Here is a 15556-nt window from a genome sequence, read left to right as displayed (position 1 = left end):
TTGGGAGCCTGCAGACATCGTGATTCATAGGCGCTTTTAGAGAAATCCCCATGGAAACCAGCAGGCAGGTCTGGGCGGGAGGGAGCTGGCTCCCCAGAAAGACAGGGGGGCGGGGAAGGCTGGCGGCATCGTGCCAGCATTAGGGGCCGAGGTCAGGGGCTGTTTCAGGGGGCCTTTGGTCACCCCACTCCCTGCCGACTCTGCCGCATGAGAAACCCGAGAAGGTTCAGAGTTTGGAACGTCAGCCCTGAAGGCCTTTGGGGGGGGGGGGGGAGGGGGTCCACTGGGGCCCCTGGGGAGTTCCCTCCAGGCCCTGCTGTCTCTAGCCCAGATTCCAGGTGTTGAGTGGACAGTGAAGAAGCTCGTCTCAGAAACAAAAGTGGGGGGCAGTGTTCTCTTCCTGGTCTGGCAGCACCAGGGCCCCCACCCTCGCCCCTCATCAGTCCCCGAACACAAAAGGACAGAGGCATCCCTGACCTGTTCTCCGACTCCCATGGGAAAGCAGCATCCCTAAGAGCCGGGACCCCACTTGTAGAAGGATCCCCCTGCTGAAGGACCCACCCCCTTGCAGAAAGATGCCCTGCAGAAGGACTCCCTCTTGCAGAAGGCCCCCCTTGCAGACTTCAGAGACACAGCACCCATGCCGTGCCGTGCAGTTACATCGCAGGCCCCTAGCAGCCAGGCGGTTGCACTGAGCTTACACAGGTCAGTGCAGCGTCCAGCAGGACCCAGCCAAACTGGTGGCCCAGGGTGAAGGCCCCCGGTCTTAGCCAGGACTCCCCAGTTCTCTTTAATTTCTCTTTAATGAGAGCAATTTGGCAACAACATAAAATATGCTCTTACCCTTTGTCCCAGTAATTCCATTTCTGGGAATCCAGCCTAAGGAAATAATCCTAAACATGGGGTAGAAAAACATGTTTCACAAGGATGTTCATTGTGGAGTTGTTTATAGTAGCACAAAGTGAAACCACCGCACTGTCTAGGGGAGGGGGTGGGAGTGGTGATGGGACAAACGGGGGTCGAATATTCAATAGGCACTAAAATGGTAGTGCTGAAGATGGGATGGGCAGGTTCAGAATGGGTTCAGAATATGGGATGGAAATATTCTACAACGTGGAACAAGGCGAGTTACAGAACGATATGTACCTTAGAAAAGCACTTATAAAAAGATCACCAGGAAGGCAGCATACCAGAGTGCTCTTGCGAGGCCTTGATAAGGGTTTTATCTGAAAGAGTTCATCCTGTTCATCATCTTCCAAATCCTCTTGAACATTCGCGCGTTGCCTTTCTTAGTCAGGTTTGAGCAGTAATTTACATTCAGTAAAATTCACCCTTTTAGTGTGTGAATCTGTGGATTTTGACAAATGTGTGCCGTCAAGTAACTGCCACCACAGTCTAGACAGAATATTTCCATCACCCCAAAAAGTTCCCCCGCACCCCTCCTCCAAGCCCCTTGGTAACCAGTCCCCTCCCCCAGCTGCTGGCAACCACTGGTCTGATTTCAGTCCCTCGCTCATTCCAGGATGTCATACAAATGGAATCATACAGTACATCTTGCACTGCTTTTACACGTAGAAATGACTTTTAATCTGCTTAATGTTCTCTTAAGTGCACCTCTTAGAGCTGGATTTCCTAGCTCCCCTCAAGTGGAGCATTTAATTTTTCCTTTTTCTCTCACTCAGCCTTCACCACATGCAGGAATCTCCTCCACTGTAGCTCTGGTCATCACGTTCAGATCACCAGGGGATTACCAGTTATCTGTAAACTCACCCCAACAGGGTGAAAGTACCCAGGATGAAGGAGGTCCGTGGTCAGTGTTAGCTCACACCTGCATCCAAAGAGCGGCATGGGGGGGGGGGGGAGGGAGGCGGCTTCCAATCCTGATCTGTCCCGTCACCCCTGCAAGCCTCAGCCCCACCCCACCCCTACCCCTGCCATGCTGTGTCCATGATGACAATAATGGCATCAACGATAGTGGTAGCAGCAGCGTCTAATTTTTCTTAGTAAGCGTTTTATGTCAAAACAGTTTGAGATGCAAAGAAAAGTTGCAAAGACAGTACAGAGCGGTCCCATATACGCCACACACCCCCTTCTGCAATTGTTAATATCTTACAGTAGCATGAGACATTTGTCACAGCTAATGACCCCATATTGATATGCTCTTATTAAAATCCGCACTTTATTTGATTTCCTTAGTTTTTTCCCTGATGTCCTTTTTCTGTCCCAGAATCTCAGATGGGCTCACCGTGCACTTAGTCATCATGTCTCTGTGGACTGGGCGGGGACAGATGCTCAGACTTTCCTTGTTTTTGATGAATACTGGTCAGGTATTTTGAGGACTGTCCCTCAGTCCAGGTTTGTCTGATGTTCTTCTCATGGTTAGACTAGAATTATGGCTCCAGGGGAGAAAGATCCCGCAGATAAAAAGTTTAGTGTTTCTCACAATAGTTCATTTTATTGAGTTTTTCAGTATGTTCCAAATGCAGTGCTGAGCCTTTGACAAATTGGATCCCCTTTAAGGCTCCTAATACTCTCTTAAATTCTCATTTTACCATTGGAGGAAATGGGCTCAGAGAGGTGCAATAACTTACGGAAAGACACACAGTAAGTGGCTGAAACACAGGTCTTGCTGATTCTCCAAATTTTGCTTTTAGCCAGTACTGCCTCAAACGGCAATATATCCGCTTTTTAAAAAACAGTATGTATTTATTTATACCTGACCTTTCCCCGAAAAGCCTGTGCCGAAACTTCTAATCAAGGCCCCCTTGACGCAGCTGTCGCAGGGTCTTGAGAAAGGCAGGTCTGGGTGCTTAGCTGGTCCTCCATCGTGTTAAGTCCCGCATGTCGTGGTCATCTGGGACGTGTTCCCGCAGGCTTGGTGTGGGCGCTGGGCGGTGCAGGGTCTCGCTGTGTCTCGGTCTGTAGGAGGCTGTGGTGGGAGATAGAAGCCTCCAGGCTTTCTGTTCATGCGCCCAAGGTGCAGTCCTAAAGCAACGAGGCTGGCCGTTTGCTTGGTTTGGATAATCAAACCCACGCCATTGTGGTCACGCTCTATAACGTCGTGGGATTTTCCAAATGGGTTTCTGTATCTCTGTCATTTGGTGTCGTCCAGCGATTTTCTAGATGCCCTCGTCGCCACATCCTAGTCCATGTTCTCTGCCTTCTCTCTGCATCCAGGCGTCAGTGGGCTGGGGTTTGGGAACCAGCCAGACCTTGAAAAGGGAGAGAGGTGGCTGTGGGCCACCAAGGAAAGGCCTTCAGCACATCTAGGTACCCAGGTGCCATTGCTTCCTAAAGGAGAGTGTTTTTGGTTTTGGTTTTGGTTTTTAATAAATTTATTTATTTATTTATTTATTTTTTGGTTGCGTTGGGTCTTTGTTGTTGCACACGGGCTTTCTCAGGTTGTGGCGAACAGGGGCTACTCTTCATTGTGATACGCAGACTTCTCATTGCAGTGGCTTCTCTTGTGGTGGAGCATGGGCTCTAGGCATGCAGGCTTCAGTAGTTGTGGCACGGGGGCTCAGTAGTTGTGGGTCTCGGGCTCTAGAGCGCAGGCTCAGTACTTGTGGTACACAGGCTTAGTTGCTCCGAGGCATGTGGGATCTTCCTGGAGCAAGGATCAAACCCGGGTCCCCTGCATTGGCAGGAGGATTCTTAACCACTGTGCCACCAGGGAAGTCCCAAGGAGAATTTTTTAAATTTATTTATTTTAAATTTGATATTTAAAACTAGTAACCAAAGCCTCTTCCCAAGTATGTTATGCATAGTGATTATAAGTAATATGTGGGTAGACCTTTTCTTATTTAGGAAAATATTCCATCATTTGTTAAGGAAATAACAGTCGCCTCCTAAATGCCAGGCACGGAATTAGGCATGTGGAACAGAGCAGGTGAAAATTCCCGCTCTCGTGGTGCTGAAACACCAGCAGGGGAGACAGCGAGAAACACAAGCGTGTCACCCGTCCCCCAGGCCCTGGTGTCGCTGGTATTCTCAGGGCAAGACGTGCTCTTGGGGCTGAGTCATCTACTGCAGAGTATTGAGAATGTGACAGCACAGGGGATGTGGAATAGGGCAGAGGGGCCAAGGGGAGCCCAGGTGTCTGCCTCTGGGGTGCACTAATGATCATCTTGGTTGGACACAGAGGCCGCCTGCGTTGGTGACGAGGGGTGGACCATGCACTGGTGAGAAGGGCCGGATGAGCTTGGCTGCCTCCTCCCCATGCAGGAGCCTCTAGGCTGTTCCCTGCTTCCGCCCGCTCTCTCCATGCTGCAGGCCCAGTGATGCTGTGAAACTTGCCCTGCAGCACCTGCCCCGAAGGCAGCGACCCCCAGAACCCCACTGGGCTTCCAATCCCTCCAGGGGTGGCCTGCCCATCTCTCCAAGGCCTTTCTTGCCCGCCGACCCTCCCTCTGGCCTTCGCTCCTCCCTGAGCACTCCAAGCCTGTTCCTGCCCCTGGGCCTTTGCACTGGCCATGGGCCTGTGGCGCACTTTCCCTGTCTTTCCATGGCGCTCCAGCTCTCTGCCACCTGTCATCACACTCTATCCTGATTTTGTGGCAGCATTTGCCACTCTCCAATAGTTTATTTATTTGGATATTTTGTTTGTTTGTTGTCTCTTTGCCTCACTGGGCTCCTGTTTTACTCACTGCTGTATCCACAGCAGCCAGCATGGAACCGGGAACGTAACAGGTGCTCAATAAATATCTGTCAGATGGATGAATGAGTGAACGAATGAATGAACAAATCGACTGATCATCACCTTGCTTGCTGAGCATGGTGACTGGTCACGTCAGGGAAATTTGAGGCAGCTTAAACTCTCAACCATTTTCACCACCACCACCACCACCACCACAGCTCAGCTTTGGCAGACAAGGGATTGAAAACAAAAAAGCTCATGGAGGTCCTGCATCCTTAGGGCAGAATTCACTTGCTGGGCCTCAGATTTTAAATTGCTTGTACCACAGCTTAGTGGTCAGGCTGGAGATCCCTGAGCAGCAGCTGAGGTCAACCTTGGCTGCGCCCCTTCCCAGCAGGGTGACCTTGGGCAAGTCACATGATCTGCCGAGTCTCAGCTTCCTCATCTGTGCAGTGGGGATGGCCCGGCACTTGCTCTTGGGACCTTCATGAGGATTAAAGGAGCCAGCACTTGCCACGTGCTTGGGGAGCGCTCGGCGTGTGTCAGCGCGTGGGAGATGTTAGCTGCTATCCTTCTCAGCTGTGCTGCACTCGCCTCTGATTCCGCTGAAGTCTGGCCTCCTGGGGCCAGCGTGACAAGGACACTGCTGGTTCCCGGTGGCCAGTGCATCCCACTGGTGCCTGGCGCCTTCTCTCCATGCGGGTGGAACTCACTCAGCCGTGAGTGGCTGTGACTTTCTCCTGCCCCAGCCTCACCCCGCGTTGACCGATGAGAGCCCTTATCGTTCTCTCTTTCAACACAAGTGGTTGAGCCCTCGCCACGTGCCAGGCACTGGGGAGAGAGGGGGGACCGAGACAGACTCGGGCCGACCTCACAGAGCCGCCTGGCCAGGAGGCAGACAGCACACAGATAACACACAGGTCCACAGTAATTAAAATGGGCGTGGTGAGCACGTAGGGCCCAGGGAGGGATGTGACCAAGTGGCTTATGGGGTCTGGAGAGTAGAAGAGGAGATGCCAGTGGTGGGGGCGAGGGGACCACAGCCTTTTGGGGACAAGGAGTAGGCTGAGTTTGCCGAGCTGTCAGCAGGCCTGTGTGGGGTACAACAAAAGGGAGAGAGAAGAAGGGGGTGGGGCTGGAGGAGGACTCGAGCCCAGACCTGAGGGCCCTGTCGGTGATGGGAGCGTGGAGTCTGTGGTTGGACCACTGAGGGCCATTGAAAGATGCTGAGCCGGGGAGTAGAGGATTGAGTTTTCCAACTTGGGTGATGAGTGGAGAATGCATACCTGTGGGGAGAGACAAGGCAGGGAGTCCAGTTGGCAGGGTGGGGGTGTTGTCACTGCTTTCTGGGCAGGAGAGGGTGATGGCTTGGACACAGTGAGGGATGGAGGGGTCCAGCCTCCAGCTGTGCTGGTCTTGCCCTCAAGGTGCCCCCAGTCTGGTTCCGACTCTGCACATCCCCACACATGGGTGGGTGTCCACCACGGCCCCTCCCCTCCAGCTAGATGCTGCCAGCTAGGAAAGATGGGGTCCTTTGGTCCCCAGAGTTGCCAAGTGTCTATACCAGCTCAGTTCGCTTGTTACTAGAGTGAGGATGTTTTCCAGTGCGGATATTGTGCCTGATCTTGTAACTAATGTATGCCTTTGCTTTTTCTTTTTTGGCTGCAGCCAACTGGGTACATGGAAAACTCGGTCTCCTACAGCGCCATTGAAGACGTTCAGCTGCTGTCCTGGGAGAACGCCCCGAAGTACTGTTTACAGCTCACAATTCCTGGGGGAACCGTCCTGCTGCAGGTAGGATAAATAAACATGAACAAGCAGTTTCTGCCCCGTCCTCACTCACTCGCCCTCCTCTTTTCCCTCGGAGGGAGACAGCCAACTATCAAGAGGAAAGGTTGTTTAACTTAGGGTGTTTTTTCCTCCAAGTGTAAGAAAGGTACAAATCGGAGCTCACTTGGGGAGAGGAAGAGGGACCGTGCGTGCAGATTGAGCTCCCGCTGCATGCCTGTCACCATCTGGGAGCTTTCCATGTTGTATTTTTATTTCTCTTCACAAAGCCAAAGAATATTAGGTTTTCTGATCTCCCTGTTACAGATGAGGAAACTGAGGCACATAGACACAGGCTTGAAAAGGCTGTAAAAAGCAAGTAAGCAACAGATGCTACCTTTTGCTAGACTTCAAGTGAGGAGGTTTCTTACTTCTCATTGATCTTAGTCTTTTGAGACTCTGATGGAAGTATGAGCCCTCTCCTTGGAAAAGTGTGCATTTTGTGTGTATTGACCAGGACTGTTGGTTGGAAACAATTCAAACATTTTTCAGGAGCAAAAAGAGAATTTGATGCTGTAACTGTATTAAAATAACTAGGAAGTCTAAGATAGGACTTCAGGCCTAGCTGGATCCAAGAGTCAAATGCTATCCTTAATATTCAGTCTCTCTCTCTCTCTATCTCTTAGCTTTACTTCTATGTGCTGGCTTTATTGTCAGGCAGAGGTTCTCCATGTGGTGGGAAAGGTGGATTTCTGTCAGCCTCAAGCTATATTCTTGGAGCTTGTAATCATGAAAAAATGTGAGAGCCCATTTTCCGTTCAGTATCTTTCTATAAAATCTCAGGGAAGATTCGGATTGGCTGTGCTATAGTCCGATTTACCCCAGGGGATGCGCTGCCCTGAGTTACATGCCCACCTTTACCACAGGCAGCTGTGTACTCTGATAGCCCTACCAGGGCCCATGGGCAGGGAGAGGTGAGTCTACCAAGAAAGGAGTTGCGGCGGAAATAAAAACACTGCCGCTCCCTTACACACATGTGATATGTTCTGAATCATTTCAGGGGGTTCCACCCCAGTTTCCAGGAGGGACCCCACGTCAGAGACTCCTTGTCCAGGAGAATGTGCTCTCATCATTAGGAGGATGGTCTGCTGTGGCCTTTCTTTTAGGAACATTTTCTTTCTGACTCTGTCTCTCCAGGGAGACCTGCTCTGACCCCAAAGAGATGCTCCCCAAAACTTATTTCAGAAGTGGCCACTGGGTTATTTAACACCATGGGAACCAAGAGGCACACAGTTTGGCCCCTGAGGAATGTTGAGCCCCAGAAGCTGAGTGTAATAGCTAAACATCCTTTAGGAAGATCCCATCCTTATACTGTCATCGCTTGGAGGACACCAGAGCCACATCCACCTGTCTTCTTTTTAACTCTCTCACCCTCTACCGTTTTCCTTTTACCCACCCTCATCTTTTCCCTCCTCACCTCCAGCCAGCAGAGCTTTCTCTCGGTCTGTCCTGCCCATGTGTGGCTGGAGCCCCTTCTGTGAAGGAAGTGGTCCGTCCAGGCCCCCTTGGGCCAGAGGAGGAGCAGCGGTGGGAGACCGGGGGCTTGGGGGTGGGGCAACAATAATAGGATGCCACAGAAAGCTGAGAGGAGGAGACTGAGAAAATCCCACTGGAATCACAGCTCCCTGAGCCTGCCATCCTGTGTGCTGGGGCTGGGGGTGGGGAAGTGAGTCAGCCCCTCAGCCCCATCCTTGAAGAGCTCCTGGGCCCCCCAGGGAAATAGCCATAAACAAATGACTGCAGAGGTAGCCGCTGACATAGAGGCCCGTCCCCAGAGACTGGGACCTCAGAGCAGGGAGTGACTCACTCGGCCTAGGGGTACCAGAGAAGGCTCCCCTGGGATGGTGACATTAGAGCTGGGAGTAGAGGGATGAGTAGGCGTGTGCCGGGATGGGGGGTGCACCGTCTGGGCCGAGGGAAAGGGGGGTATAAAGCATGAATGTGGGGGAGGGGGCATTCGCTGCCCTGGGGAAGACGGGGAGGCGGATGCAGGGCCCTGCCCACGTGTCCGGAGTTGTTGGGTTACAGCCAGATCATATAGGTCTTGTTAGCTGGGTGAAGAAGCCACAGCGATGTTCTGAGGGCCCTAGGGAGCCATGGAAGGCTCCTGAGGAGGGGCAGGGGGACAATAGAGGGATCCGTCTGGTTGCAGGGCAGAGGGTGCTGGATCCGAGTGCCATACGCCGGTAGGACCTTGAGGCAGCCCAGCTGGAGGAGGGAGGGCCCTGAGCCCCCAGCTCCCTGGGTGTGGTGGTCACTGCACCAGCAGAGGCAGCGGGATGGCCTCATTGCTCTTGGGGCCAGAAGCGCAGCCTACCGGCAAGGAGGGCCTGAGCATCACTTGCCCCGGGGACAGAAGGGCAGTGAAGCTCGGAGGATGCAGGTCCCCGGACAGCGCCAGAATGTCCCTTTAATCCCGGCGGTGGCCGCGGGCCGACTCTGATGACTCGCCCGGCTGGGGCTGTGTCGGGCGGTGGCCTCACGTCAGAGCTCCCCCTGCCGTGCTGACGGCGGGCGGGCGGGCGGGCCTGCGGCTGCTCCGTGCCCCCCTCTCGCTGCCCCCTGCTCCAGTGGACGGCGCAGCCCGCACAGCCCAGGAGCCAGGGGCTGGAGCAGGAGAGTGGGAGGAGGAGGAGGAGGAGGAGGCGGCAGCGGCGGCGGCGGCTGGCGGGAGCCAGAGCGGGACTCAGAGCAGAGCCGGGCGGGAAGCACACGCAGCCTCCCGCCCGTCACCCAGGGAGGCCCAGGTGGGTGCAGCCCTGCCCTGCCGCCTCGGTCCCTGCCTCGCTGTCATCCCCATCGCTCCCACCTCGCTTCCTTCTTGTCGTCACCCTCCTCCTCTGCCTCCTGTGATTCATGGGTGGCGTGTGGCCGTCTTGTTACATAAGCGGGTTCGAGTCATCTTGGAAGTGGGTTCCAAGCTGGGAGATCTGCGTGGTTATGGGGCAGCTTAGTGGGGGGAGTGGCACGTGGGGCTCAGAGTGGCACCCCGAGGTGGCGGGCAGGGTGCCCCTCATATGTTCTCATGGCCGTCGTGGGGATCCTTTGCTCTGGGCTTGTCCCGAGTCATGTGACAGGAACCAGCGCAGTGGCGTGACAGGGCAGTCTTCCCTGCTCTGATGGGGGTGACGGGTAGGTGAGGAGCAGCCAGGTGTGCTGGGGGGGCAAGGCCACGCTTCATCTGGGCGCTTCTGGTCAGCAGAGGGTGAAGGTGCCTTGAACTGTGCTTGTCTCTGCAGCAGCCACCAGCAACACAGGGTTGTTTGCACTTAAATTTAAGTTGATAAGTCAAGAAGGCAGTTTCTCAGTCCAGTAGCCACGTTCCAAGGCTCAGGACCACGTGTGGCCCGTGGCTGCTGTTGAGCAGATAGGGAACGTTTCCGTCATCACACGAAGGGTGTGAACCTTAGAACGTTTCATTTTGACCCTACGTTCCGTGTGCTGCTCGCGCCGTGGAAGGAAATAACCTCAGAATGCAGGGGGGTCTGTAGGATTCCAGCATCCCTGCATCCCTCAGTAGGGTTCCATCCTTCTGCGTCTGCCACAGCTGTTCTCTACGTAGGGCTCATGTCTGGGGGTCACAGGGGTCCCTGCCCGAGCCTGCCTGGTCTCCCTGTCTCTCTTGTAGCCTCCCCATATCCATGGGTGTCTGTCCGTCTTTGACACTTTTTCTCCGTCTCTCCCCTGCCCTCCCCCGTCTCTCACTATCCCTTGATAAAGGTCACTCTGCTTCTCTTGCAGTTTCTCTTCCTCTGGTGTCTTTCTCCAGACCTCTCTCTCCACTTGAGCCCTTCTCTCTGTGCATCTGGACTTAACTCTGTCCTCCTCTCTTTGTTCCTCCCTCTCCTCTCCCTGCCCCTCTCCCCGGGACGTCCTTACACAGCTGCTTTATGAGAATTTGAGCCCGTGCCTCGCTCAGACCCCTGGGAACTGACCTCTCTGAGTTTAGGAAAGGTTAAGAAGTGCTCTCAGGCAGACGTGCTTCCTCCACTGCTCAGAGACATCGAGCAGCATGCCAGCAGGTTGAGTCCCCAGACAAAGGCGCCAGCCCTCCAGCCTTGGTCCACCCGGTGTGTTTCTGGATGTTCTGTGTATTTCAGCGTGAGCACCCTGATGCCCTGTTATTAGAACCCCAGGGTGCAGAAAGGACCTGTTTATCTTCTCTCTTCCCTTAACGCCCTTTCTGCTGGCATTTCATGGTGAGGAGTAACTCCATGAGTATATAAACAGTGCCTGCATCTGTGAAAGCACCCTGGGGGGGCTCTCCTTGCTGGCCTGTGGAGTGGGGGAGTGGGGGTTAAAGACCCAGGTGGCGGCAGGTCATCTTTGGGGAATCTCCACCTCCCAGGTGGGTTTCCACCCATTGATGAGACGTGGACAGAGCCCGCTGCTCGGAAAACAAGGTTTCGGGTGGAGCCAGAGCCAGGGTACCCCCCTTTCCCAAGAGCTGCTGCTGCTGCCTTCCAGACCAGTTTCCGAGACCGGCTCTCCTCACTGACGCTCCCTAAAGCCCCTCAGGAGGCCAGGCAGCTGTTTACCCCAAACGCTGGCAGCAGGGGCAGGGACAGGGCGGGTGCCTTTCTTACTGGAAGCCCGAGAGAAAGACCTTTCCGGCCTGAAAAGCACGTGCTGTTTTTTCCCTAAGAAGTTGGGCCGGGGAAGGCGAACCTGGGAACAGTCACCCATGGTGCACCCTTGGCTGTTTTTCTCACCTCTTGAGACAATACAACAATGAGAGAGAACTTGGCAACTTTCGAAGAGGAAATTAGGCAGAATTTGCCTGGAACGAGGCCCTTTCAGTATTCGAAAGATTTATCGCTAAGAGAGGCCGGCGCCGCCCGAGCAGGCCTGCCTGCTTCCAGGGGCGCTCTCCCAGGCTTGCGTCCAGGCTCCGCTGGGAGACCCTCAGGACGCGGAGCTGGGCCCCGTGTCCTGCGGGGCCAGGCCGTCCGGGCTCAGCCCGCCACGCATCAGTGTGGTGACTCGGCAGAGACTCACTCTGTCCCCTGGGCCAGGTGAGCCCAGTCTGCACTCCCTTCCCCTGGAAGGCACTTCGAGACGCCTGCGCTGGGAGTCCGGACGGCCCCCGGCAGGCTCCGTCCTTCTTCGAAACTAGACAAGCCGAAGGAAGGCGCAGGAGGGCCCACTCTCCGCGCAGCCTTTCTGGCTCCGTCATCGAGAGGGGACGCAGCTGTGAGGATGCGCGGCCACACCACAGGTCGCCTCCCCTCTTCTGGGGGGGTGTCCTGGTCCACCCTCTTGTTTGCTGGGTGGGGCCTCCTGGTGACTGGAACCTCCCTCTTCATCCGCAGGATACTTTCAGATCCCCCAGCCTGGTTCCTGGGAGCCGGACAATAGAGAGAGCAGGCTGCGGGCTGCGGGCTCAGGCCAACCTGAGGCCCCGCCCAGCTCTCCCACGCTCTCCCTGCCTGTGTAACCTCGGGCAGCAGGGCAGCCTCTCTGGGCCGGCGACTTACCTGGACACTGGACCCATGATACCTGTCTCCTTGGGTGTCGTGTGAATCAGCGATGTTACACGTGACATCCTTAAACACTATGCCTGGTGCTCAGTAGGTGTTCAGCAAAAGACTGTCGTGATTATTTCTAGAGCCCTGGTCAAATATGACATGGGTGAGAGAGGGTATCAAGGCTGAACCGTTCTTTTGAAGTTTACTGCACGTAACATGTGCGTCAGTGAACAGCATGGGTACGGTAATGTTCATCCACCCATCCATCTATTCAGCTACCCATCCACTTATCCATCATTCTGTACACCCATCCATCTGTCCATCCACCTAGCCATGATCCATGTATCCATCCAATCATTTGTTCATTCATTCAGCAAATCGGCTGAACTTTCATTTAACAAAACATTTATCCGAGTTTTGTGGATACGGTGTTGAATAAGTCAGACGTGATCCCTGACCTCACAGAGCCCACAGGCTGGAAAGGAGGAACAGCAGACAGGTGATCACAGGGCAGTGTGATCTGTTCGATGAGGTGTCATCACCTGATGTGGTCAAGGGTGGCGAGGGGAGAGGCACCACTAAGACAGGCATTCCAGAGAGTTGACATACCAGGTAAGACCCAGAAGGTAAACAGTGCACAGGCATCAAGGGAGGGGGTGAAGGGAGAGCTTTCCTGGCAGGATGTACACACCATGTGAAAGCGGAGGAAAAGCACAGCAAGCCAGGTTATGCTAGGTTATGCTGCAGTGACGAGCAGCCCTGAGTTCTAGGTGGCTTCACACAGCAAAGATTATTTCTCACTCATGCTGCATGTCCACCATGGGTCTGCTGGGCGCACGCTCCACCTGCGATGTGTCTGGTCAGCAGGGCATGGGGCAGGAACCTACCGCATGGTGCACTGGCTCACCCAGGCTCCCACCGGAAGGGACGCGCGTCCCCTGGCTGTGCCTTCCTACCACGTGCACGAAGGAGAGCTGGAAACCTTGGGGGAGGACACGGACGAGACCACAGCAAGTCTGGGTCTTGGCTTCCTCATCACAAGCAGGGCTGGAGAGGAAAGGTTGGGTTAGAGTCGAGTCCTTAACCTGTGGTCTGTGGTGTGTTCTGAGACTGCTTGCACAGTTGTGTGTGTGTAGTTGGGGGGGGACGTGTATACAAATGTGTACGTTACTTGGATGGGAGTCCATTGCTTTGTTTCAGGTTGTCAGAGGGTTTCAGGTTCCCGTAAACCCCCAAAAGATGGAGAACCCCTGGACTGGGTGATCCTTGAAATCGCTTTGAGCCTCTGAATCAAAGCGCCATTTGTTGCAGTGGACGATCGCGGCCCAGGCCTCTATCTTCCTCCAAAGTGCAGCGAGCCTGCAGGGGAGGAGGGGACTGCGGCCCCCTCCCCTCCCAGTGGTGCTGGAGGAGGAGCCTGTGGGTGGATGGGAGACGTTGGGTGTGTCTGCCTCCCAGGGAAGGGGCCTCGGGAGGCTGGGTGGCGTCACCCTTCCTTGGCTGGCTTCTTGCGCTTTGCCTCACCTGAAATTAATTCACTCAGCGAACGTTTTGACACCAGCCTCACTGGGGAGGCCGCCGTTGACCCCACTGGATCCTGCCTCCTTTCCCAGTCCTGTGGGCGGGACAGACCCCAGGGTGGGGCCGGGAAGTAGAGGAGGGAGGGTGGTCCTGGCCAGGGCCTTGGGGAGGGCGAGGGGTTTCAAGAGCAGAGAAGAGTGGGAGAGTGCCCTTGAGGAACGGTGGGCAGTGGGGGCGATGGTGTGGTTGGGGCAGGGCTGGGGCAGACTCCTGGGTGAGCCGCAGGGCCCTCCACCTGCTCTGAGCCTCGGTTTCTTTATCTGTGAAATGGGAGTGTGCATGCACTCTCCCTCGTGAGCCAAGACTTGGAGAACTCAGGTTTTCCTGCCGGGAAGGGTAGGCTGAGGGGTGGGGACAAAGGGCAGGTAAGATGGTAGCTGACGTCCCTGAAGAAATCCTCCTCCCCTCCAGAGAGTGAGACGGCTGTGAAAGACAGGACACACAGACCCAAGTGAGACATGGGATGAGGCCGGACCAGACTCAGGGCAGGAGAGGAAATCTCTGGAGCCGTCCCTGCTCAGCAGTCGAGCTGGGCACGTTGACTGAGGCCTGGGCAGGGCCAGAACCACCTCGTGTGTGAGCCCTGGAGCCTGGAGGGTTGCCAGGGCTCATGGTGTAACCGGGAGAAGCCGTGGCTCTGGGAGCTGATGGGCTCCTTCTGGAGAGACAGCTGCAGGGAAAGAAGGACCCGGCGGGGCCGTGGGGGTCCGTCAGGACTCTAAGAGGCAAGCAGCAGATGGAAGTGGACTCAGGCTACCGCAGGCAGGAAGGGAATATACTAGGATTGGCGGGAGCCTGGAGAGCAGGCTTAGAAAGTGGGCTGGAGCTGAGGCCAGTGGGAGGACTGTGTCCCAGCCCAGTAACCATCTTTACAGGAAGACACAGCCCCTGTCTCATAATGAATTGTCAGCCCCCTCATCCTGACATCACTTGCTCAAGACCCAGAGTCCTGGGCGGAAGCCTCTGATTGCTCAGCCCAGATCACCTGCTCACACAGGGCCGAGGGAGGGGCCAGGAGGCCCATTTAAAGATCTTTAGTGCCCTGGTTGCCTGGTGGTTAGGGTTCTGGGCTTTCACTGCAGTGGCCCAGGTTCAGTCCCTGGTTAGGGAACTGAGATCCCGCAAGCCGCGTGGTGTGGCAAAAAAAAAAAAAGAATCTTTAACAGGGACTCACACTGGGGAGGCCCCAGCACTGGAAGGGCCGGTTCTGGTTGTGGGGTAGACGGGTCTGTGTTGGGTTTGGTTGCCGAGGCTGGGAAAGGAGTCACCGTCCAGCACGTACTGCCACCGCTCTCCTGTTTCTTACATTGTGTGCGTTTGTTCTCGTGCAGCCAGCCCTGATGGTACTGGTCAGGCTCATCAGAGTGAGGGATTTGGGAGTGAGACCCCGCCCTCGGGGCGTTTACAGTCCCCTCGTTCATTCACCTGTCCATTCCTTCAGCAGGTCCCTCTTGGGCACCGCGTGCCCCAGGCCCTGGGGATACAGTGGTGGTCACACAGGGGTCACACGTGTTGGCATGGCAGCATGGTGGGTTTGCCGGGGTGTGCAGAAGAGGGAGAACATGGGTTTCTCCCTCCCCCTTCTTGTCCCCCTCCCTCTGCTCTCTCCTCACCCTTCCTTTCTGTCTTCACTTGGTCTTTCGGTCCAGCCAGTGACACCTTGTGGGCACTGTTCAGGCCCCCTGTGGACCCACAGAGCCAGTGGAATGACCCACATCAGCACTGAACCAACCTGGCTGTACCTCCTGTATTCATATCTTACTGCTGCTGTGGCAAATTACCACAGGTTTAGTGGTTAAAACAACACAAATTTGTTATCTGATCATCCTGGAGGTCCGAATCCAACATGGTCCCACTGGGCTAAAATCGAGGTGTGGGCAGAGGTGGTTCCTTCTGAAATTCTAGACTTTTCCTTGTCATTTCCAGCTACTAGAGGCCGCCCACCCACATCCCTGGGCTCATGGCCATGTCATTCCAACCGCTGTTTCCACCTCTGACTCTCTGACCTCCTGCCTCCCTCTCGTAAAGACCCCTGTGATTACAG

At 55.1% G+C, this 15556-nt stretch overlaps 1 protein-coding gene across 2 annotated transcripts in view; it reads left to right on the top strand.

Moving 5' to 3' along the window:
- Nucleotides 1-15556, top strand: part of CMIP (c-Maf inducing protein) — a 222890-nt gene that overhangs the window by 131111 nt on the left and 76223 nt on the right. For both annotated transcript variants that reach the window (XM_057711373.1, XM_057711372.1), the window contains exon 2: nt 6305-6430. In XM_057711373.1, coding sequence (XP_057567356.1) covers nt 6305-6430 — 126 coding nt within the window. The remainder of the gene's footprint in view (nt 1-6304; nt 6431-15556) is intronic.

The sequence above is a fragment of the Hippopotamus amphibius genome, chromosome 16 (assembly GCF_030028045.1).
Source record: "Hippopotamus amphibius kiboko isolate mHipAmp2 chromosome 16, mHipAmp2.hap2, whole genome shotgun sequence".
Lineage (NCBI taxonomy): Eukaryota > Metazoa > Chordata > Mammalia > Artiodactyla > Hippopotamidae > Hippopotamus > Hippopotamus amphibius.
The sequence above is the reverse complement of the archived record's forward strand: the minus strand, read 5'-3'. Positions and strand labels throughout refer to the sequence as shown.